Source organism: Gallus gallus, chromosome Z (genome assembly GCF_016699485.2).
Source record: "Gallus gallus isolate bGalGal1 chromosome Z, bGalGal1.mat.broiler.GRCg7b, whole genome shotgun sequence".
Classification (NCBI taxonomy): Eukaryota; Metazoa; Chordata; class Aves; order Galliformes; family Phasianidae; genus Gallus; species Gallus gallus.
The window spans coordinates 63,551,148-63,575,803 of NC_052572.1; the positions used below are offsets into that span (position 1 = coordinate 63,551,148).

Sequence of the window (24,656 nt, forward strand, 5' to 3'; positions counted from 1 at the left end):
TTCTGTCTCTGGAGACACTGTGGAGGACAACTATACCCCTTACCTAGCATTCTCATTTCACACTGTCGCTAGATGCTTGCAGTCTTTCAGGGAGAAAGAGGATGCAATGGGTTCCTATTTTCCCTTGCTGACATCATCTTGAATAGATGTCATGGATTGATTTTATGCTTTTGTAGACCACATCTTTATGACCTTGTCATTTGACAAGAGTTTCAGTGGAACTATGGAGAAAGAGAACAGCAATTACATTTTCCCTTATTACTCTTTCACTTCGGAGAACCAATTCCTTTCCATTTCCCAGTCAAAAAACTTCATGCCATATAAAAGAAACACAGATGAAATTTCGCCTAAGTCTGAAAAAGAAGAATCCAACTCTTTAGCAAAGTCCTGCAAGTTATCTAAATTGGTAAAGCTTACAGTTTGGTCCTATCTTTTTCAAGACAGAAGGATCATCTATTTAAACAATTTCTGGAAAACACAACATAGGAAATTGAAACTTCCATCCACATAGATAAAAAAAACTAGTTGCTTATTCTAGCTCCATGTAATTATGGCATTGTCCAAACAAGAACTGCATTCTGAAATAATATGAGAATTCAAGCCACCAGAATTAATATTTTTCTGCTTGTCTTCATTCTCAATAAAAATCTCAGTGTGACTACAAAAACAAGAAACCAGAGGACTGATGAAAGCATTCTATAGAGTAAGATCAGTATGTAATGATAGACGTGCATACAAACATACCATTCAAAGACTAAAAGCAGGCCAACTTCCCAGTGACTTTCGTAACTGATGAGATCAGGACAGGAGAACAGGCTGAATCCATAACAGGAATGATAGATATTTCAGATTTGATAAATATCTGTACTCATCCATTTAATCATGCTGTATTGATCACCTGTTTGCTACAGAATTGATTTTTCCCTAATCTCAGTGCACTCCTTCCTATAGGCTCATTCTCTTATGTTTAGTACTGTTAACTACATATCTCTTTCAAACTTTGAGTGGAAAAATGCTACACAAGAAAATGGATGCATACAAAAATCTTCAGACACTGTATAGTTAGGTCAGCAAAGGTCCCCTGTCTTCTGTACAGTAGTTTTGCAGCCTAACAAAAACACCACAATAACCTGAATAGTTGCATACTGTACTAGAACACAAAGTTACAATAAAATTAGCCTTAGTTATCTTTGGTGTATTCAAAGAGAAAATATTCACTCTGAATATTTTCCAAATGTGAAGAAATAATCGTAAATTGCAAACAGTAAACGGTCTGTGTTGAATACTAACTCTAGGGACCACTTCTTATACATTCAAAATTTATTACTTTGTTCTTTTTTTCAGATGCTGGTGAACAAAATACAAGAAACAGTACAATAATCATCAGACTGGGTTTGGGAGAGTATCTTAAAGACAACTGTTTGGATAGAAAAAGGAATATAAATAAAAGGTACACAATAGATTTCATTGATATTACACAATAGATTTCATTGATATAGCCCACTCTGAGTATGTAACTCATGAAGGTGTTTAAGAACATTTAGATGTGTTGTTTGAACAGCAATCCATGTCTGTCAGTGCTTTGAATTTTAAATTCTTGCATTAGCTTCAGGGAACAGCAATGGGTGTACTCAGTTGTATGAGGAATAAAGATAAGAAACATCAATATAAAATAGCAAGAAAAAACGTCTTTTTCAAAGTCTCTACTGTTAATTATTAGGTTATGAACAAAAAGGAAATGAATAAATATTCCAGTGATGGAGTTCACAGTATAAATATAAAATTAACTCAGAATTCATTACAGTTTTAACCGACACATTTTCTAACAGACAACTGCTTTTTCAGTTTCCAAAGTATTTTTCCTGTTTTTTTGAATGCATCGAAAAAACCCTTAACTTAGGTCTATCTATAATAGCAAAAATCATACTAATTTGAGTAATAACAGCTGAACAATGACAATAGCGGATAAATTATGCCTGAAACAGACTGAATGTACTCACTTTTCTCTGAATTAGGTTCCAGTCTACAGTAATTACAGGAGGCTACTCTAACAGGTGTACCCACTGATGTAACATATTGAGATAAATGCATGGCTGAGTGGATTAGATGAATGAGCCTAGCAGGCACTGACTTGTGAGGCAATTAGTGCAGTGTTGTGTAGTCTTGTGGAAAACAAGGAGTTTTCCTGTTCTGTGGGTTCATAAAAAGTCCAGGAGATTTTGTGCCTACAAGGTATCAACTATCTACAGGTTAAGAAGAGGTACCTGTCTTGTTTACAGGATCTGCACAGTGGTAGTAAGGGAAAGTTCTGGACCATTAGACTGGTTTTGGGGAATGCTTAATGGATGAGAAGTATAAAAGAAAATAAATGCATCTTGCTTTGAAGTCTAGGTATAAGAGCAAAGACATGCGATGAAAATTGTGCACTCTAATCCAACTGATAATTGCGCACAGACAATCACATATCACATCCTAGGTCTGTTATTCACATAAAATGATACGCTAGTTGGATGAATTAAGGACTAGACTGATCTAAGTAAAATACACTGATGGAAGATTATTTCCTTAAAATACATGCAAGATGAGGGGGACTGCATCTTTGTCTCTGCACCATGCAGAAGTAGTTCTCCCTTCTTCCCAGCGTGCTCCTAAGCAACAGATACAAGGCACTGGGCAGATACAAGGCACTGGGGCTGGAAAGAGGAGAGGGGATGGGAAGAAGTTAGGACCCAAGGAAGAGACAAGTACATTGAGTTAGTCCAATCAAGGAGCCATATTAGAAAAAGTGCTACCAAAAAAAAGGTTAGCGGTCTTATTAACTGGGTACTCCTCGATGAGAGGCACTGAGGCACCCACTTGCCACCCAGATAATCTCTCCAGAGAGGTTTGCTGTCTCCTGGGGATCCATGATTGAGACATCAAGAAGAGACTACTGGGTCTGATAAAGGTAGAAGACTACTATCCACTTCTACTCATTCAAGTTGGGTTACAGGAAGCTTTAGAAAGTTAACTACAAAACATTAAAAGAGTAAACTTTACATCTCTTGGAAGGATGCTGAAAGGAACAGGAGTGCAAGTAGTGTTCTTTGTCCTCCCATTTGGAAGCTGGCAGCTGGGAAGAAAAAAGGAGAGAAAGGATAGTGTGAATGATTGCCTGTGTGGATGGTGCCATGCACAAGGCTTTGAGTTCTATAATCTTGGACAGGCCTTTGAGATATCAGGCATTTTGACATCATATCGAATGCAACTGACCAGGAAGGGCAAGAATGCTTTGGGTAGCAAACTGACTGCACTGATTAGCAGAGCTCTAAACTAGATTTGATAAAGAAAGGGGAGGGACTTCTGGGTGACAGAGAAGAATCAAGGAATGCCATCACACTAGAAATCAGCAGGAAAAAACTCAGATTTGTCCCCAGGGAACTCAGAACAGCTCCTCAAGGAAGGTAGCACTGTTGATAGCCACTTTCCATCACATTTGAAAAGTCGTGGCTGTCTGGCAAAGACCACAGTGACTGGAAAAAAGGAAAAATCATTCCCATTTTTAAGAAAGGGAGAAAGGAAGACCCAGGGAATTACAGGCTGCTGAGCCCCTATGTCTGGTAAAATCCTCCAGGAGGCTATGTTAAAGCATATGTGAGATGAGGAGGTGATCCAAGACAGCCAGTGCAGCTTAACCAAGGGCGGATTGTGCCTGATCAGTGTGATGACCTTCTACAATGTAGTGACAGCACTGGTGGACAAAGGAAGGGCAACAGATGGCAACCTTGATGTTATCTAACTGGCCTTCTGTAAGGGCTCTGGCATGATCCCACACCACATCATAGAATGAATCATAGAATCATAGAATGGCCTGGGCTGAAAAGGACCACAATGATCATCTAGTTTCAACCCCCTGCCACAGGCAGGGTCGCCAACCACCAGACCAAGCTGCCCAGAGCCACATCCAGCCTGGCCTTTTATGCCTCCAGGGATGGGGCATCCACAACCTCCTTGGGCAACTTGTTCCAGTGTGTCACCACCATCTTTGTGAAAAACTTCCTCCTAATATCCAACCAAAACCTCCCCTGTCCCAGTTTAAAACCATTCCCCCTTGTCCTATCACTATCCAGCCTTGTAAACAGCCGCTCCCCTTCCTGTCTATATGCTCCCTTCAAGTACTGGAAGGCCACAATGAGGTCTCTCTGGAGCCTTCACTTCTCCAAGCTAAACAAGCCCAGTTCCCTCAACCTTTCCTCATAGGAGAGGTGCTCCAGCCCTCTGATCATCTTAGTGGTCCCCCTCTGTATCTGCTCCAAGAGCTCCATGTCCTACCTGTACTAGGGGCCCTGGGCCTGGAAGCAGTTCTGCAGATGGGGCCTCACAAGAGCCGAGTAGAGGGGGACAATCACCTCACTCTCCCTGCTGGCCACCTCTTTTTTAATGCAGCCCAGAACACACTTGGCCTTCTGGGCTGCAAGCGCACACTGCTGGCTCATGTCCACCTTCTCGTCCACCAGGACCTCCAAGTCCTTCTCCGCAGGGCTGCTCTCAAGAAGATCTTCCCCCAGTTTGTTTAAGTACCTGAGATTGCCCTGACCCATGTACAGCACCCTGCACTCAGCCTTATTGAACCTCATTAGGTTCTCATGGACCTACTTCTCCAGCATGTCCAGGTCCCTCTGGATGTCTTCCCTTCCTTCCAACGTATCGACTGCACCACTCAGTTTGGTGTCATCCACAAACTTGCCCTCGATGCCATCGTCTATGTCACTGATATATATATTGAAGAGCACCAGTCCTAAGACCGATCCCTGAGGGACACCGCTTGTGACTGGCCTCCACCCTGACACAGAACCATTGATCACAACCCTTTGGCTGTGTCCAGCCAGCGAATTCCTAATCCACTGAACAGCCCATCCATCACATCCACACTTCGCCAATTTAGAGGTAAGGATGTGGTGTGGGTCCATGTCAAAGGCCTTGCAAAAGTCCAGGTAGACGACATCTACCACCCTTCTCCCATCCACTGAAGCTGTCACTCCATCGTAGAAGGCCACCAGACTGGTCAGGCACGATCTGCCCTTGGCGAAGCCATGCTGGCTGTCTCGGATCACCTCTTTATCTTGTATGTACTTTAACATAGCTTCTAGGAGGACCTGCTCCATGATCTTCCCAGGCACAGAGTTGAGGCTCACCAGCCTGTAGTTCCCTGGATCCTCCTTTCTCTCTTTCTTAAAAATGGGAGTAATGTTTCCCTTTTCCCAGTCACCGGAGACTTCACCTGACAGCAATGATTTTTCAAATACGATGGAGAGCGGCTCAGCAACCACATCAGCCATCTCCTTCAGAACCCTGGGATGGATATCATCCGGCCCCATGGACTTATGCACATTCAATGTCAGGAGGAGGAATCGGACTTGTTCCATTGTTACAGTGGGACAGAAACCACACCCCACATCCTAAGCTAGAGGCTCGTGGTCCTGGCAGACACAGAAAGCCTGACCACCTGTGAAGACTTGAGGCAAAGCACTCACTGAGTACCTCAGCTTTTTCTATGTCTGAGGAAGCCAGCTCCTCATTGCCTTTCATCAGAGGGGGAACACTCTTCTTGGCCCATCTCCTTCTGCCTATGCACCTGTAGATGTCCTTTTTGTTATCTTTCACATCCCTTGCCAAGTTCAGCTCCATCTGCACCTTGGCTTTCCTAATCCTATCTCTACATACACAGACAACAGCCCTGTGTTTCTCCCAGGATACACAACCCTGCTTCTACTTCCTGAACATTTCCCCCTTTTCTCTCAGTTTAAGCTGCAGGTCCTTGCTCAGCGATGATGGTCGCCTGCCTCCCCAGCTTGACTTCTTCTGCAGGGGGATGGAGAGCCGTTGCACTCTCAGAAGGGTGTCCTTAAAGAGCTGCCAGTTCTGTTCTATACCCATGCCCCTAAGGACAGTTTCCCAGGGGATCCCACTCAGCAGTTCCTTGAGCAGCTGCAAGTTTGCTCTTCTAAAGCACAGGGTCCTAGATCTGCTTTTAGCCAGGCCCACATTCTTCAAGATCACAAACTCCAAGAAGGCATTGTCACTACAGCCAGGCTGCCTCCAATCTTAACGTCTCTAATGCTTTCTTCTTCATTAGTGAGCACCAGGTCCAGCAAGACTTCACCTCGAGTCGGTCCATCTATTACCTGGACCAGGAACTTTCCCTCAGCAGACTCCAGGAATCTCCTGGATTGTCTGCCACTCACCATCCCACTATTCCAGCAGATATCTGGGTGGTTGAAATCCCCCATCAGGACAAGAGCCTGTGAGCGTGACACCTCCTGCAGCTGAAGCAAGAAGGCCTCATCCACAGCCTCCTCCTGATCAGGTGGCCTGTAGCAGACCCCAGTCACTAGATGCCCTTTGCTGGACTGATCCTTGATTTTCACCTACAAACTCTCAACCTGATCACGGCTGTTCCTCAGACACAGCTCTTCACTATCTATCCACTTCCTAACATAGAAAGGAACTCCCACACCCCTCCTACCCTGTCTATCCCTTCTGAAAAGCCTGTAGTCCTCAATCAGGGTATTCCAATTGTGGGATTCATCCCACCATGTTTCCATGATAGCAGTTAGGTCATACTTTCCCAATTGCACCACAGTTTCTAGCTCCTCCTGTTTATTTCCCATGCTGTACGCGTTGGCATAGAGACACTTCAGCTTGGCTATTGGCCTCGTAGCCTTCTCAGTGGAGCCCTCCCTCATACCTCCAGGACAAGTCTGGGGTTTTCACTTACTAATTATTTATTACCAATTCCCTTACAACCTTATCTCTAAATTATTTTATTTTATAATATTTTTATTTATTAAATTATTTTAAATCTCTTATTTAAAAAATTAAATATTACCAATTCCCTTAGATCCTTATCTCTAAAGAGGAGAGAGAGATTTTTACATATTTGTGAGCATTGATAAGATCCCTTCTCAGTCTTCTCTTCTCTAGGCTGAACAGTCCCAGAACTCTCAGCCTTTCCTCATAAAGGAGATTCTCCAGACCCCTCATCATCTTTGTGACCCTTTGTCAGAATGTCTCTAGAAATTCTTTCTCTTTCTTGAACTGAGCAGCCCAGAACTAGACATAGTACTCCTGATGTGTCCTCACCAGGGTAGAGTAGAGAGGGAGAAAAACTTCCCTGTTGGCCACAGTCTTTTTAGAGCACTGCAAGTCTCTAAACAGATGAAGGTTTTTTTTTTTTTTTTTGTCTCCCAATTATATCTGTGCATTGCTTATGCCTAATTATGTTTTCTTCATAAGTGCTTTCCAATAAAATTGAAGCCTGTTGCTTAAGCTCTTGTCACACATCTGTGTCATACTTGTGATGTCAGTTCAGTTATAATTAGTCACCAGAGACCTTTATGATCTGTCAGTCAACACTTATCTAGGAGGTTTTCCTATCTATCCAATTGAATAGGTATGCATTGTTAAACACTGCATGTACTATTTTCTTTGTATATTTGCCTGGTATTGAAGCACTGTACAACTTCAATTAGTGTGTATATACTAAAGACAGGAGAAAAGTACTTCTGAAATCAGGTAGTATTATAATAAAAAAAGGTTCTTCAAAGTTGGTCCTACTGGTGTATTTTCATGCAAGCTTTATGTACAAATGAAATATTGAATTGTTATTCCCAATCTTAATGTGGACTGTGCCTCGAGTTCCTTTTTGAGTTAATATAAATTTTATTATAATTTGCCTGGCAGGAAAACTCATTTTGACGCAAGATGAAGAAGAGAGAGGAGATAAAAGTTGCACCATATTGACAACAATGCAGTATAAGCAATGAGAATGTAACAGTTCGAATGTAAATCTTTCTCTTTCTGAGGAAAAAAAAAAAAAAAAAGACAAAAATCCAGGGATATGTCTGGCTTAAACATTCACAGTAAAATTTGAATTTGATGATTATATCCCAGCAATATCTTGGCTTGCACAGATTTCTGTCTAACTAAAAATTAATTTTAGATACTGTACAATAGGCTTCAAAAATTATAAATAAATAAATAAATAACCAACAGGAACCTTAGAGAAGACTTAAAAATTCTTCTCTGCCAGTAGATCCATAAGAATACAGGTGAAGAACTGGCATGTGAAAGAGCTTATTAAAGATGAAGGATGTTGATTATGTCATGTCACTCTGATGATTCTATTTAATTTATTCTACGTCACAGAGTCCAAGTATGAAGAGTTTCCAAGAATACAGATATTGTCACCAAAGCTTACAAATCCTCTTGAATACATGCGTATTTCAGAAATTTTCAGTTAAAATGTGAATTCATACTACCAACATGACTCAATATATTTGGTTATATATACATTAACATTGAAATTTTTTTAAATTTCTGAATGTTATTGCTCCACCAAGAAGAATTGAAATTGTTCACTTAACAGTTGAAATGGCTATTTGGTATAAATATTTTCGAGGAATGTCCAACTTCAGAAGCATCTGAAATCATTAAGCACATGCATTGTGGCCTTGCACAGAACCCTCATATGATCTAGAATTAGCAGCTAAGCTCTCTGACTCTATCAAGAGAAACTTCTAGAAAAGAGGCTCAGAAACTCTGATGAAGTTCAAATCAAGTTAGTTATAAGCTCAACATAAATCACATAGTGCCCCATTTTCTTATAACTGTAGATGAAAAGACTTGCCTACTGGATGTTCAGGATATTAAATTATACAACAAGCTGAGAGGGTGAATCACAACTTTTTTCCAAATTGATCAGACTTCAAATATTCATGTGGAACTGAGGAACAGGTCTCATGCTGAATCTATACTAGATGAATCAGATTGTTCACTGCAGTTCTTCAAAGGTATCTACTTTTGTTGATCAACCTCACAGCAATTTAAGCAGGTATGTTAATCAAACAGGACTTACCTTACCTAAGGCCAAACCTAAAACTCAGGTGAGGAAATTGTCTCAATTTGACACCATTTATGAGGCAGGGTGGATTTCAGAAGCCACTCTAAGATGCTAATGACATGGTTAGCTACTGCTTAAAAAAAGAATAAAAAGAAAAAAAAAATTGCAACTATGGATATTCTGTTTGTGTTTTTACCTTGTTCATCTAAATATTTAACTGAAATTGCTCAGAAAGACAATTTGTCTTCTCTTACTTCCCAGCTCCTTTATACATTTTAGAGCTGTCACATTTTTTTTCTAGCAGACAATAGAAACCACGTTGCAGGAGGCAACACAGTTTTGTAAGAATATACAATTGAATAATAATAGTTGGAGATGTTAGATGACTGCAAGTTAGCCTATACACAGGTGCACATTTATGTAGACAGGGTTAGGCTTCAGATCTCCAGATAATTTTCTCAATTCCACATCAAGTTGACAAGGTCTAATAACTATGAAGTTTTCAATATGAAAAGCATTTGTCAACATGACTCAGTCAAGGAACATATTTAAAAACAGAGAACTCAATTACACTTAGAATGTCTCTGTCTTGCTAAGGACAACTATTTCAGGTGTGACAGAAAATTGAATGTTAATGATTTAGAAGTCCTAACTAAGACTCAGCTTTTTAATGAGAGGAAACAGCATTCAAATAAATACCGCTGAATGTTTTAAGACTAAATGCCGTACTTAATCATTACTCAGGACAGGAATGTCTAGCAAAGATGTGAAGATGTGAAATAAAAAAGTGAAGAGCTAGTTCAGATTCAGAAGGATTCAAGTCATTTGAAGGGATTGCATTGAATATTCAAACTTAAATAGCCAGCAAAATTTAGGCCTGCTTATTCTCCACAAAAAAACTGATACTTAACTTTACTAATACAAACATCCCTTAAATCTGCACTTTCTTTCACCCACATATTTCTATACTGAATAAAGATATGTCTTTAGGATGGTATGTCATGAAGCTTAAAAGGGTTTTGGTAAATTCTTCCCAAGAACTCATTGTGGCTCAACTTCACTCTTAAAGGAGATTTATCATTGATTTCTTCTAGGCTATCTTCCAAAGTGCTTGAAAAGTATTTTCAGTGTTCTCATTTTGAAGTCTTTTTTTGTCACGTTGGCTGTAAAAATTCCAACAAGTCAAATGCTAGCACAGGAGGATTCACATGCTGATACAACATATATCACTGTATTCGTTACAAACTATAAATTAGCAGGTTTTCCAGAGAGATCTCAGTATCAGAAGGGTTAGAATTATTGAGGATATAAAATCAGTTTTTTTTTTTAAATGTTGGCAAAAGGGGAGTATGAAGGACATTGGACTCACTGTAGAACTGGGAGTGGTGTTCAAGAAGCCATGAAAAAGAGGAGTGCCTGGCTAACACCATCTTAGACAAAACAATGACTTTTTTGTAAATCTAGTCTAAGAAAGGTTACAGCAGCATCAGAAAAATCTCAGCTTTGCAGATCATTTCATCAGAGACACTGTGAACTTAGGATTGTGGTCTCTGGCAACATCCCACATCAAGTCACACTGAATAAATAGTTGAACAAGCATTCCCACTTCTTCCTTGAGACGTGATGGCTGACTTGGTATTATTTACAGCACAAATAGTGTAGATGCATATCAAGCATGCACATACACACCTTTGAAGTGCTATGCTGAATAGGAGAGAACATGAATACAAATAGAAGACTGAGAGATCTGACACAGAAGAATGAATAAAGTGTTACAAGGCTCAGTTAGGCAATGCTGAACTTTACTCCACATCATGATAATCCCTCCAGCTCTGAAGAATTTTTCTCAGTACCTTGAGATCTCCTTCATTTTTCCAAGACATCAGCTACCATCCAACTAAAGGTACCAAGTCTGAGAACTGGACAACATAATGTTGTGTGAGTATAGGTGTGTCATCAGAGCCATGGGCGAACTGTGTGTTTCACTAATCATTCATTGGCTGTTCATCAAGGGACAAACAGGACACTATTCCTCTGTGGCTTGTTGGCACAGTCAAACACCACTGTTCCCAGCTTTGGGAAGTACAATGTGTATAAATTTATAAATAAATATTATTTAGATAAATATTTGCTAAAATTATTTATAAATATCTAAATATTACTCAGATATTTATAAATATCAAAAGGGAGATGGGAGGCAAATGGATGAGTTTAGGCTGTTCTCCGTAGCGCGTAGCAAAAGGACGAGGAATAATGGTCTGTAACTTGAACATAGGTAGTTCTGTGCTAACATGTGGAAGAACTTCACGGTAAGGGTGACGGAGCACTGGAACAGGTTGCCCAGACAGGTTGTGGAGATATTCAAGTCTGGGCTGAATGCCTACCTGTGTGACCTATTTTAGGGTACCTGCTTTAGCAAGGGAGTTGGACTCAATGATCTCTTGATCTCTTGAGCCACGCGCTCCTCTTTTTCATGGTTTCTTGAACACCACTCCCAGCCCCTGCAATTCTATGATTCTGTATAATGATAGTAAGTAGTGCAAAACAGATATGTATTGTAGTAGGAACATTTTGCTTCTTTCTGCTCCTCTTCTCCTTTGCTTCTATCCCACACCATTAGCACTGCCTACAGAGATACTTGTTTGAAAGTTATCCTTATACTAGTTCTTTGATTGCTCTGATTTGCATCAATAAAAACTGGGTGCTTTTGGTAGTTTTTGTAACTTTGAATCTGGGGCTCATAATGTACTTTGAATGCTTTTAAGGTGTCAGAAGGGAGCTCATTATGATGATATTTTATTTACATTTGGAGATCTTCAGGCATTAGTGTAGATAAACAGATACATAAATTATGGGGACTCTTCATATATTAACAGAACCTTTTTTAATCTGAAGTTTGAGTACATCTTGCCAATGACACAGAATCTGTGCAGAAAAATAATTCTATACACTTGCAACTTCCAATTTAATTGGAAATTAAATAACTATATTCCTAGCAGAAAAAATTATTTAATGGGGTACTTTATCCTAAAGACTTGAGAAGTTTATTTACATAAATACATATTTTTTAGCACATGTTATAATTAAAGTAGAGTTTTGTCTAGGTAGCCTAATAGTTATCCAGGCAGCAAGCCCAGAGAGACAAAAGCATAGTTTGGCTGTTTCACATCACCACAAGAAACTAAGTGACATGATTTATCATCACTTTACCTCAGTTTTACACTTCTGGAACTTCAAGGCTCAGGGAGCTGCACTGGAACATTGAAGTGATAAATCAAGTACCATACTCCACTCAGAGTGAAAAATAATCACTATGAAAATATTCTAAAGTGTTCCGTAGGAATCTGAGGAGCAGATTGGGGAACAATCTGAGTGGGGACATTATAATGCAAATCAAGTGTTGATAACTGTTTTCTTCCTACAGTCAAATAATAATCAAGAAGCAAAATGATTGCAAACTTTAACAAAAAAGTTACCAACTTTTTCAACAACCTTCTCACAAATTATTTTCCCAGGTTAACCATCTTTACTCTGTCTTTTCTAGAAAAATTCAAAACAAGAGGTACCATTTTAAAATGTAAAAGAAAGATTTGTCACCTTGATGTCAAATACTTTTTTGTACCTACAAAAGTGGCATAAAAAATATTTAGTTCTTTAGTCTTGAATAATTATCAGCTTTTAAAGAAGAAACACATTAGAACTCCCATCTATTTCTATAATGGAATTATCCTCAATAAACAATAGCATTTACATGCACATTTGAACCTCTTCCTGCTTTGTTATTACTGTAATCATTCTAAACATACAGAATGAAATATTTGTATCAATGGCTGGACTACTGTTGGATTTTAATTCATCCCAGTATTTGATGTCTTTTGAATCATTAAGATCATTTCAGAAAGACTTTTATTTTAGCCAACTTCTGCTATTTAACATGCATTATAATGTTGGCTATTTTGGGTCACCTTTTTTGAAAACTGAATATTTTCCCCCAGTTTAATTCCAAATATGTATTCACACTTATAATAGTTGCTAATTAATAATATCTAGTTAATAATTGCTCATTAATAGTTGCTCGTTAATGATACGGAGAAAGTATAAGCATGTAATTTCATAAACATCTTTTTATTTTCAAAACATTGTTCATATGTACAAACTGAAATGATGTAATAGCTACATGAAAATTATTATGAATAGTTTGACAGCTGAATAAAGTAAGGGATTTACTTAAGTGCTATTAAGTAATCAAGAGAGTCTTCTAGCGAGCGGTATTCTTTGTAAACAAGGATATTATTAATCCAAATACTGTACATCCTGCAGCTTTTAAAAAGGTCTTGTTTTTGCTTACCTTTAAGATAATTGAAACGGTGGAATTTTTTTTTAATACAGCTATAACATTCAATTTACCCAATACTTTCTCTTTTCTGTACGTTTTTAGACTTGATGCACAAGAATGTGCTATATACCTTCCATAGATGGCAAAACTCATCAAAAAGATACTGGTTAATGTCGTGCTGAATCCTGATGCAAGTTGACAGAAACAGATGAGTTCTCTCAATGGACCATGAAAGTGCATTTGCTCATACCATATGTATTAGTCACAGTGCATAAATTTATGAGTATTTATCCATACGGACCAGATTTGGAAATGTTCTAAACATTATTGGAAATCCACTGCCATGGATTTTAGATGTTCATGTACTGCTTTGCAGAGATACATATACATGTGTAATAAAACAGTAAATGCACAGTGTCCCCCAGCATGCTCCCTCTCATCTACATGCTCATTCCTGGTGTCATCGCTCAACCTTTTTTTACACTACAGACTTTTCTTGCTCCTTCTCCATGTCATTTTGAAAGACCAACCTCTTCTGTGAGGCAGAGGATACAGGACTAAAACGAAACTCATCATAAGTCCTTTTACTCAAAGTTCCCTTTGGTTTTTCAATATTTTTGTACTATATTTCAAGCGTTCTGGAAAATAAAATCTTTTTGATGTCTGTATCTTATTCATTTTCAATAGCATATTTGGCAAATATGAAACAGTCACATAAAAGGAGGTGGACAGAAAGCAATAAGAAATGTTACTGAGTCTGCTTGATATTATATATTATATTTTGAAGATCCAGCAGATTACTTAAGTCTCTATAATATTTCTTACTGGCTGTATTTAGTTCTTTACAGTTAAGAGTAATTAGTGAAATTAAGTAGGTAAAAACAAGTAGGTCATCTAGACATGACCTTCATAGGAGGGAAGGTCATAGGAGGAGCGAAGTCACTATTTGATGGGTAAACTACATGGATTTAGTCCTGTGGTTTTTATACATACGAGTACACACTCATTTTAACATAAAAAAATGGAAAACCGCAGCCACTATAAATGGTAGTCTTGTCATTCCACATTACTGAGGTGGGACTCCTTGGAGGAGGGAGGCAAGGAAGAAAATGTAATTCTTTATTAAAAAGCTACATACAGAGAAAGGACAATTAAAAAGATGAATAGCTTCATGCTCTGAATCCCACTTCTGAAAAGTCAGCACAAACTGAGCAGAAGCTGAGCAATTGCCTTAATGGAACAGGAGAATTTGCGAGTATTTATGAAATCATTTCCCAAATCCTACTTTTTAAAGAACTGTTGTGTATAAGATTTTCTCCTGAATGTTTTCTGGGATCCATAATGAGTTAAAACAATATTTATCTTCACAGACAGTTGTGCAATATGAAATACTCTTATTTAATCCAGTGTAGAAGCCATAGCTCATGATCAGTCTGATGAACAAGAAAAAAATCTTGAAGCAGCTTTATCTCATTAACACGGCCAACCTTTCATCTCATATTCTTATGCACTATTTTTAATATCAGGACTGAGCACGCAAGCATGATTGCATAGGCTTTTCATCAGTCTACCCCTAATCTCCACCCAGTGCATACAACCAAAATCTTAGGCAGCTACATTACCTATTTCTTCCATTAAAAGTAACGTGAAAATAATCATTCCTGATGAGCTTTTTCAGGAAATGTGCATTTAATTAACACCATCATCACAAGTCCTTTACAGAAATGTTCATAAAAATGGCATATTTGCTGCTGTATACCAATCATGAGGAGTTATGGGGGGCTTTTAAATACTTCCTTCTTTGTTATTTTTAATGCAAAGTCCTTCTTTTCCTTCTTCCAACACTTCCACTCAAAAGTCAAAAAATATTATAGCTTGCTTCACATCAAAAGACAGGGAATATTCCAATACTGCCAATTAGCTCAGCCACAAAGTCTTTCTTGTTTCTTACCTCAACTTACTTCTCAGAAGCAATTATTTTGCTTCACACATTAAAAAACACAGGCAGGAATTATTTAATAACTTAAAAAAGGAGATATTTAACAGAAATAATCTATGGTGCTAAGATACAAAAAAAAAAAAAAAAAAAAAAAACCCACAAAACAGCATACCTAAAAGAGGTTTACAATATAAAATTTAATGCAAAAATCATTATGCTGTAAAAACGTTATTAGAAAAGCAAGAGAACACTGAAGATTTACCAGAAAAGTAGTGGAAGAGCATACCGTTTCCATTCTTTAAGTCATCCTCTTATAATTTCACAGCTACCAGTTTCATTAAAATACATTGTAGATTAATCATTTGAGACATATATCTCACCAGATTTGGCACAGCAATAAAATCCTGCTCTAAAGAACATGCCCTGAGAAAACACAGGGTACGATCCTGTCAGCTCCACAGAGTAATAACTTATCCATCAATAGTCAATTATTAGACTATTACTGGAGAGAAAATTTGGTGAGATGTGCTACAAACTACAGTGCTGAGTAGCTTTGCTCAGGAGAAAGTGCAACCTCAAAGGTCAGTGGATAATGCTCGTTTTTCTCTGCCTCGGGCTTTCAGCCCTCATATTTTCCCATCTTTCCCTTGGGAACAGGGTGAAACGACGACGTGGATACCAATTCCTTGCACTTTTGATGGAAATAAATCACCCCTTCCCACATGGATTGTGGAAGAGTTTCTAATTATCTACCATTCAGTTAAAACAAAGACAGAAAAAAAAAAAAAAAAAGGGAGGGAAAACAAAAACAGAATAGAGTGTCACCCAGGAGAAAGCAAAGGTAACTGTTCTGTGGTGTATTCACTTCTGCCTTGTTCATTCCAGATGGGCATAGAATTACTTTAGATGTTTTTCTAATGCTTTTTTTCTTTTTTCACAGACATTGCTATGTGTTTTAATCAATGATTCCATTCTTTTGCCTCTGTCTACACCCCATTTTTGTACTGCCACAAGTCATACAACACAGGTAATGAACACAACCCTTCTTTTCACTCACATCTTATGCAAGATTAAATATTTACTGAAAACTGTTCAGAAGATAAGTATCACTTATCAGAGCTCCCATCAGGCCTCACAAAGTTACAGCACAATCTTTGAGATTCATGTGGGGTAGTCACAACAGTCTATCTGGTAGGACTGGTGATCTATTGCTCCTGCCAAGGGCAAGGCAAAAAAGGAAGGAAAGAAAACACCCAAAGCTCAGTCAAATCATCTCCCTTATAAGCAAAGGCTGAGAGATCTGGGACAATTCAGCCTTGAGAAAAGAAGGCTGAGAGGGATCAATGTGTATAAATATCTGAAAAGTGAGTGTCAAGAGGATGGGAGCCAGGTTCTTTTAGTTCTGATCAGCAACAGAATAAGGGGCAACATGCACAAACTGGAACATGGAAAGTCCTATCTGAACCTGCAGAAAAACTGTACTGTGTGGTGGCAGGGCACTGGCACAGGCTGCTCAGAGAGGTTGTGGAGTCTCCTTCTGTTGGGATGTTCAAGACCTGTCCAGTCACTTTCCTGTCCCACTTACTGTAGGGAACCTGATTGAGCAAGATGGTTGGGCTAGATAATCTCCCGAGGTCCTTTCTAATCCCCACAGTTCTGTGATTCTACACGAAAATTATTCCTGTTCTTCTTAAATAAAGGAATACTAAACATGAATGAAACCCATAAAGTACTTAATTCAGCTACTTGAAACATTTCTCATTTAACTGACACATTTGATTCTCAAATGAACTCGACTGTTGACTTCTAAGATATTTCAAGATATTATATTGCAACCTAAACAATTTAATTATCAAAAGCTTTCTAAACACTGTATTTCATAAATTTATGATGATAGCAAAGAGCTCATCACTCGGGTCCAGAGGCACTACAGTAATGTACATGTGCGTACACCGGTGATCTTAGTCCTTTGTGTCACTGTACAAAGCTCTGCCAGTTCTTTCCAATTGTATCAAATAAATACACTTACTGTATAAAAAAGTGGCTGGTCAACATGTTCTCTCAGAGAGATCTTTCTTTATCATGGGCAACTGTCATGTTAACTTTATACTCCCCTTGGACCATGGGAGGTTATGGTATCGTTTTCAGTGGGAACTAAATTTCATTTGGTTAAACCTTTACTGGAAAAAATTACTTCACATGTGAGACAGTAATACTGATGTCTATGTGTAACCCTCTGGGAAACCCAAATTCCAGGACAAATCTATGTTTTTGCTACCTGAATCATAGGTGGTGGCAAACCACATTTTAAATAAACTGTATGTTAAGAGCTTAAAAATGTGACCCTCAAACAGTAACTCACACAAACGCAGAGAGGATCTCATGGGGATTCCTGGCAAACCACAGGCTCTGAGTGCTTTTAGAGGGGTAGGAGGTTATCAAAAGAAAGACAAATCTAGCTTCTTTCAGTGCTGTAACAAAGCTGAAAGTTTTGTTGTGGTTTTTTTTTTTTTTCAAATAAATGATTTGTATGGAGACTATAAAACTCTTTCAAAAGTACAGAGAGAGACAAGAGTATGGAAAGGAAAAAAAAAAAAAAAAAACTTGTTTATCATTAACAGGTAAAAACTATGCAGCTGATCCTACACACAATTACATGCGTGACTAACTTTAATAGATCCTCAAGCCAAGCACAAACCCTGAACGTGAAGACCGTAACAATCTTATTTAAAAACTCAAAGTAAGAATGTCATTCTCACTTTGGCCTCCCCCAGCGTAGCAGCTGATGGCAATTCAGGTGGCAGCTCAAGGCACTTCCAAGCACCCCGCCAGCATTCTATCCTGAGGCTGAAGTTATCTCTACTTCCTTGACTCTCTTTGTGGTGAAGGTACATAATTCCTTCTGTTACCCACTTGTAAAACGTTTTCTTCCACAAAGATCTTTCTGAGAACTTCTAAATATATGCTGATCACTTCAAGCTCTCTGAAAAAACAATATTTGTATGTAAAAGAAGAAAGACTTACAGCACTGGTGGCAACAGCCCTCTCAAATTCACTGGGTTAATGGCTACAGCAAAATATTTCAGAAAAATCAAACAAATTGAAGGTAAGGGAAAGCATCTCTTTTCTTTCATGTAAATGTAGGCCTGACTGCAATAGTCATTCCATGTTGTCAAGCAAAGCAAGAAGAACTACACCAGCAGCAATCAAATTTAAATACAAAAATACATTTTCAAGCACACAGAATAGAAAAATAAGAAATTTTATATCTCATCCAATAAAGGTTTCCCTCTAGGACAAACCTATCTATGAATGAGGACTATAAACTTACTTAGATTCTTCAGTAGTAAAAAATAACAGATGAAAAATTGAAAAGCTTTTCTTATTTCTGATTTATTTTTGTTTTAGACTACAGGCTCCGGCACTGCCTGAGTTCCACTGCACTCTGTTAGCTCAGATAATACAAATTTTGGAAAGCATTCTGTATCTAATGACTAAGCTTAGTTTATAAAATGTTATATATATATATATATATATTTTTTTTTGTCATAATCTTCAGTAGATGTTACGTTTTCACAAATAGGCTCTAACATTTCTGAGCAAAATTATTTAAGGAATAGTCAGCTATAGACAGGATTCAAGCTATATACTTAAGCCTTTATATTACATGGCTATTCTGCATAGCTAGTTGTGTTATTCGTATGCAGTCCCCTGAGAGATTTGGGTAATGCATCAATAAGTGTAACTTCTAAATGTGAATTGGGATTGCTTTTATTAATTTTTCTCCTCCAAGTATAAAATGCAAATTATGAAAAGTAGAATTTGCATCTTAACTTGCCTTACGTATTATCTCTGTTTAGCACCTTAGGAAATTGCCAGATATTAAGTTACCGTCAAAGCTTCACAAATACCATCACAATTAACTGGAATAAGCATAATTTTATTTTACTTCCTTACTCAATCATGCTATGAACTGTAAGAATCATCCTTTGTCACATTTTAAAAATGCATACATTGTGAACTATAGTTTGACTGCTATCAACCGTAAGTAATGTCTGTCTGCCTAAAGATGCATTTGCTTTCATGATATTTCAGATTGGAAAGCGACCCACTGCAAAGACAGATAAACCAGCATCTCACCAGTTCAGTGGCTGACTATTTATGCTGCATTTATGCTTCATCCTGAAGACATAATTATCCCAGCAAACAATTTAACAGATAATTTAGCAAATCTTGTGGCACAAATCCTAGCTCAGTTCTCTGCTGATCTCATGGCTACACTACTTGCACTAAGCTTCATATTATCCAAGTTTCCTTAAAAATTTTATTTAAGCCTTGAATAAACTGCCGAAGTAATAATAGATGTCTATATAGACAAATACAATTCAACTGCTTTTTCTGCCACTGCACCCACACACAAAGCGTGAGACAGACAGTGCTCCTTTTGCCCTAATTCCTATGTTAAACAATTTTTATTTGCATTCTTTTCAAAGTTCTTGGTCATATCTAAGTATATATTTTCATTCCATAAGACTAAATAATTGCCACATACCTAGCCTCAAAATCCATAAATCTAAAATATTTGTGGAAACAGAATCCCTTCATTTGTCATGACTTTGTGTTTACTTAAGATGCTTTTAACTTTAAGCACAAATGGTACTTTCTTAGCAGACTTTACAATCTTAGAAGGAATAAATAAAATTTAAGTTATAATTCCTGTTACGTGATTCCATGATGACTGTGTTGAAAAACATAATTAAAAAAAAAAAAACTTTTTTTTTTTTTTTTCCCCAAGAAATATATAGTGAACCCTCAGGTCCTCATATTCCGTTTGGAAAGCCAAAAAGAATATAAGACAATCTAATTCTGCAAAGAGGCATTTTTTCTTTTCATTTAGGGTCTTGTATCAACTGAGTTATGATTTAATAATATAAAGGCAACATTATGCACTTGATGTTTGCTTTGTAATTGCTCTTTCATTGCCTCGCAAATATGAAACAAGCATCGGTGATGTCAGAAAAACTTTCACAGAAATCATAACTAAATAAGCTTTAGTTTGTTAAAGCTAGAATTGTGGGATATGACTTTATCAGATAGCACCTTAAAGTATTTACATCAGAGGTAAAGAATCAAATCCTCCTGCAGGTCTGTGCAGGAGAGTTCAGAAACATGGACTCAGTCACGCATTTGTGAAGGTGATTACAATCTGTCATTTGATCCTTCTGCCAAACAGAATTGCATGACGTGCTTCCAAGATTTGTGCATCTTCCATGTTTGTGATGGAACATTTCCAAAGGTGAAGGAGTAAACTTCAAAACAGACTGGAGTGGTCTGCTTAGATTCATAATTTTTTCTCTAAGTGACACAATACTAGAAAACATCTGGGGCAAGACCTCAATGTACCACAGCTTCAGATAAAACCTTTCATGTCATGAAAAATCTAGCCATCTGTGAGTAAAAATTACTGAAGAAGCTTCATAAAAATAGACATGTGTACTTACAAACTGGATTACAACACCAATTCTACATTTTCCTACTTCTGACAGGATGAACAGAAGTAAGAGTTATTAGCCAAAGAAACTGGCTGAATGCTTGATTAGCAGCCAGCAAAAGACATAAGATGCAGATCAAAAACCAAGAACTGAGCGGGGACGTGGAGAAAAATAATCAGCTTACTTTTGTAATTTTCCTGGTAAACAAAGGAGATCCAATAGTTTCTCATCAAATAAAGGACAAGTACTACCTCTGTATTTTTGATTAAATGAAAGATTCAAAAATATATTTTAGTATTGAGTGATACTACATTTGATTTCCAAGTCTCTAAAGGATCAGAAAAAAGCATATGGATTTTTATCAGTGGAAAAACCTTTGTAAGTCCTGAAAGGTATGTCACAAGCCAAATCTGAAACCTGGAGTGCAAAGCAGTTGTTTACAATACAGTTCACACATAATAAATGCAAAAGAAAAGCAGGGACAGAGACCTGGTAGAACGAATGGTTTTTTTACTAAGCCCTAAAAGATGACTAATTATGAGGTAGCCGGGAAGAACCACTCTTCAGATTCAGCTTTGATTTGATTTTGCAAGAGTATTAGAAATGCTCTACACAGTATGAAAAATCTAATGCTGCTCCTTTTCTCTAAAATTTGACTAATTTAAAGGAATTAGAACGAAAGTATTGATATCATGTCAGTCCTTCCCCAAGGCACTGGACTCAGAGGAATACTCATCCCAAGGCTTTTTTGTTCTCCTTTGTGATCGTTCGCCTCTGTACGTTTTTCTTCCACAATCAGTATACTAAAAACAGTGAAATTGTATTTCAGGCAGTGACAGCCAGAGTCTCAAAATCAAACTGTCTGACTGCATACAATCAGCAAAGAGTGTGGCTCATTGTAATATACAAGATTCTAACAACTCAGACAACTAGGATTTGATATTTTTTCTAGACCATCCCAAAAACTAATATTCTTTTACTAATAAAACAGAACTGTAACTTTAAATATTCATTGCCAGCACCAAATTACAACCTTTTAAGTCAAAGTAAGATAATTCTCTTGCTGATTTAAACAGAAATCTTTGTTAATCATGGCAAATGCGCTTGCAGTCTATCTGTGTCTATGTCTATTTAAAGAATTCATTACACATTGCATATTACAGATAAAAGGGTGAAATAATAATTTTCAAAACTCATTTACCATAGATTTTAAAAATTATGCATTTTTGAAGAAAATACCACCAATCATAGAGCTGCTCTGAAGTAATTCTACGTATAAACCCCACTCAGATCATGTAAAAATATTTCCACAGGTTAAGAGTGACACAGAAACAAAAATATTTTTATCAAGTGTTATAAACTCTGACCCATTGTGTTGAAGAGTGATTTATTTATTTATTTATTTTATCCCAAATGATCTTATTTTGAAGGAAGTCTATCTGGGTCTATTAAAGATAGTACTGTGAATTTATTTCTACAGAAATTATAAAGACAATATTACAGGATCACTGAGGTTGGATAGGACCTCTGGAGATTCTCTAGCCCAATCTCATTTCTAAGAGCAAAATCAATCAGAACAGGTTGCCCAGAATGATGCCCAGTTGGGTTTGGATTCCTTGCATAGACAGAGACTCTAGAACCACTCTGAGCAACCTATTCCTCTGATCACCCTCAATGTGAAGAAAGACAATTCTAATACTAATTCCAAAGTCACAACTCAGTTCAAGATCCCCAGCCTAGTTTGTGAATCTTTCTGTGACTGTAGGGTTACAAAGTAATCCACAAAATATCATTTTAGTAGGCCTCAATCTGTGTGCTTAAAGTTATCCAAGTCACTTAAATGTATCTTATAATTGTCACTTCAGAGATGTTCTAAATGGAATAACTGGGTGGGCTTGACTACATTTAATCATTCGCATCTATTCAAAGCTGTCCTGAATTCGTGTAACTACAAAAAAAAAAAAAAAAAAAAAAAGCCACAAAACAGTACTTAGGTACCCTCAATATGTTCTGAATATATACCTGAATATATATTAATCAATTATTTTTAAAATATTATTATTATATATTATATATTATATATTAATTAATATATAAGATATACTTGATATCCTGAATATATACCTGAATATATACCCTGAAAACTGCACAAGAAAACACAAAAAGAACAATTATTTATAAATACAGTAACACCTCAATACATTTCGAAAATGACTTACTTTTCCTTTGCTAGCATTTCTGTTTCATAAGTTGCTATCTTAGCTTCTGTCCCAGCGGAATTTACTGTTCTTTGTCTTCTCTTTCGTCTTGGAGCAGTACCGATGACATCAGGACTACCCAGTAGGGAATCTCTTCGTTCTGGTGCTGCCAAGAGGAAAAAGAACAAAGTTGACCAAAGTCCTGAAGGCAAAATACTAAAGAAGAATTCTTAAACTATATTTTTTTAATTATTAAGATCACTAATTTGCTAAAATGACTCGAATTTGATAGCAATTGCTGTCAAAACAAAGTGATTATATATATGGAAATTCATAAAGACCAAATTTAAACTAGAAAGATGAGCTTCCTTTGTTATCTTTATGTAATCACTGAAGAGTAAGATGAGCACTTTTGGACTACAAACATACTGATAGTCTCCTGTTACCTCCTTCTAGGTCCCCAGGTGTCCCACAGAGATACCATATAGAGCCCAGTTTCACCAACTTGAAGCTAGTCTTTGCAATCTACAAATTAATTAAGGAAGACACGTATAGAGAATCGGAAGAAAGGAGCTCGTATGTGCTTACTGATGCTTACTGCATAGTTTTGTTCAGAATTCCAAGTCTGGACATTACACAGTCAGAATGGGAGAGCATTACAGAATTTTTGATATCTGTTAGATTAAGTCCTTGGCAGAAGATTACCTCTGTAGTCAAGTACTGTGTTTTGTTATATAGTAGTCATTCAGCTACCACAGACCATCACCAAATCCTTAGGGGTTCTGCTTTTCCACCCTGTAGACAGAGTGGACAGCCTGGTGTATGTACACAGAGGCAAGAAATCACCCAGCTGGAGCGAACTAGTGTGTAAAAGTGGTAACACCAGCTTCCCAATCTGCCCATGGAGCAGGTGGCCCTGATTCAGAGTAAATCTCTCAAAATAATAACAGAGTAGCTGTAGTCTGAAAGGAAAAGAGGGACAATTCCTAGGTCTTCACAATCTGAAACTGGATGATCTGTGTCCACTGACTCATCTACTTAAGATTAGTAGGCTGTATGCACATTCACATACAATTTTAATTTGCATGACTACCACATAAACTACAACTATATACATGGCTCATATTTATATTATTTCATCATGTAAATTCATAAAAGATGCAGTCTCAATTCAAAAGCAATCTTCCTCTCTGCCTTGACACTTATCTACTTGAAGCCTGAATGTCAAGAAAATGACATTCTTCCCTAAGAGAAAGCCCTCCTTCCCTCCCCTTGATGTTGCTGTACACTCACAAGATATGTAGACATTTTTATTCCAGTCATCAACACTTGCTAAAGTGTTTTTTTGGTATGCCTGCTTAAAAATAAAATCTTTAATTACTTTGAAATTTAAACATAATGACATCCAGAGAAGCAGGCATTTCAACTGAAATATATCAAACAATAATGTAGTGACTGAGGCTGATGCTGTTATGGTAACTTTCAAGATTATTACTTTGTGTGTTTTAGGAAGGTTTAATCTTTATATGGATGAAAGACACCATAATTTGAGATTCTGTATTGAAGGTTTTTACTGAAAGTAAATAGTGGGTCCTAATTTTCATTCCTTTCACATTTGTTATTCAGCTCTACTGAAACTGAAAGAGGCAGAAAATATTCAATAAATATTTTTCATATTTCTCAAAAAAATGGTGTCCCTAAGAATACTGCTAAACGAAACATGTAGAAACTCCCTAGAGCCAATGAAACCATTGCTTACTGTTAATCGTATGCTAGATCATTGTAGAGTGACAAGCATAAGGTGACATAT

General features: G+C 37.3%; 1 protein-coding gene across 6 annotated transcripts in view; it reads right to left on the bottom strand.

Annotated features, from left to right (window-relative positions):
- XRCC4 (X-ray repair cross complementing 4) overlaps positions 1-24,656 on the bottom strand; it is a 180,754-nt gene that overhangs the window by 41,985 nt on the left and 114,113 nt on the right. For 4 of the 6 annotated variants that reach the window (XM_424905.8, XM_040656157.2, XM_015280684.4 and 1 more), the window contains exon 7: positions 22,868-23,012. In XM_424905.8, the coding sequence (XP_424905.4) occupies positions 22,868-23,012 (145 nt within the window). Of the gene's footprint in view, positions 1-3,039; positions 3,113-22,867; positions 23,013-24,656 lie in introns of all 6 variants that reach the window. The other 2 variants (XM_025145264.3, XM_046905904.1) reach the window with 1 other exon arrangement.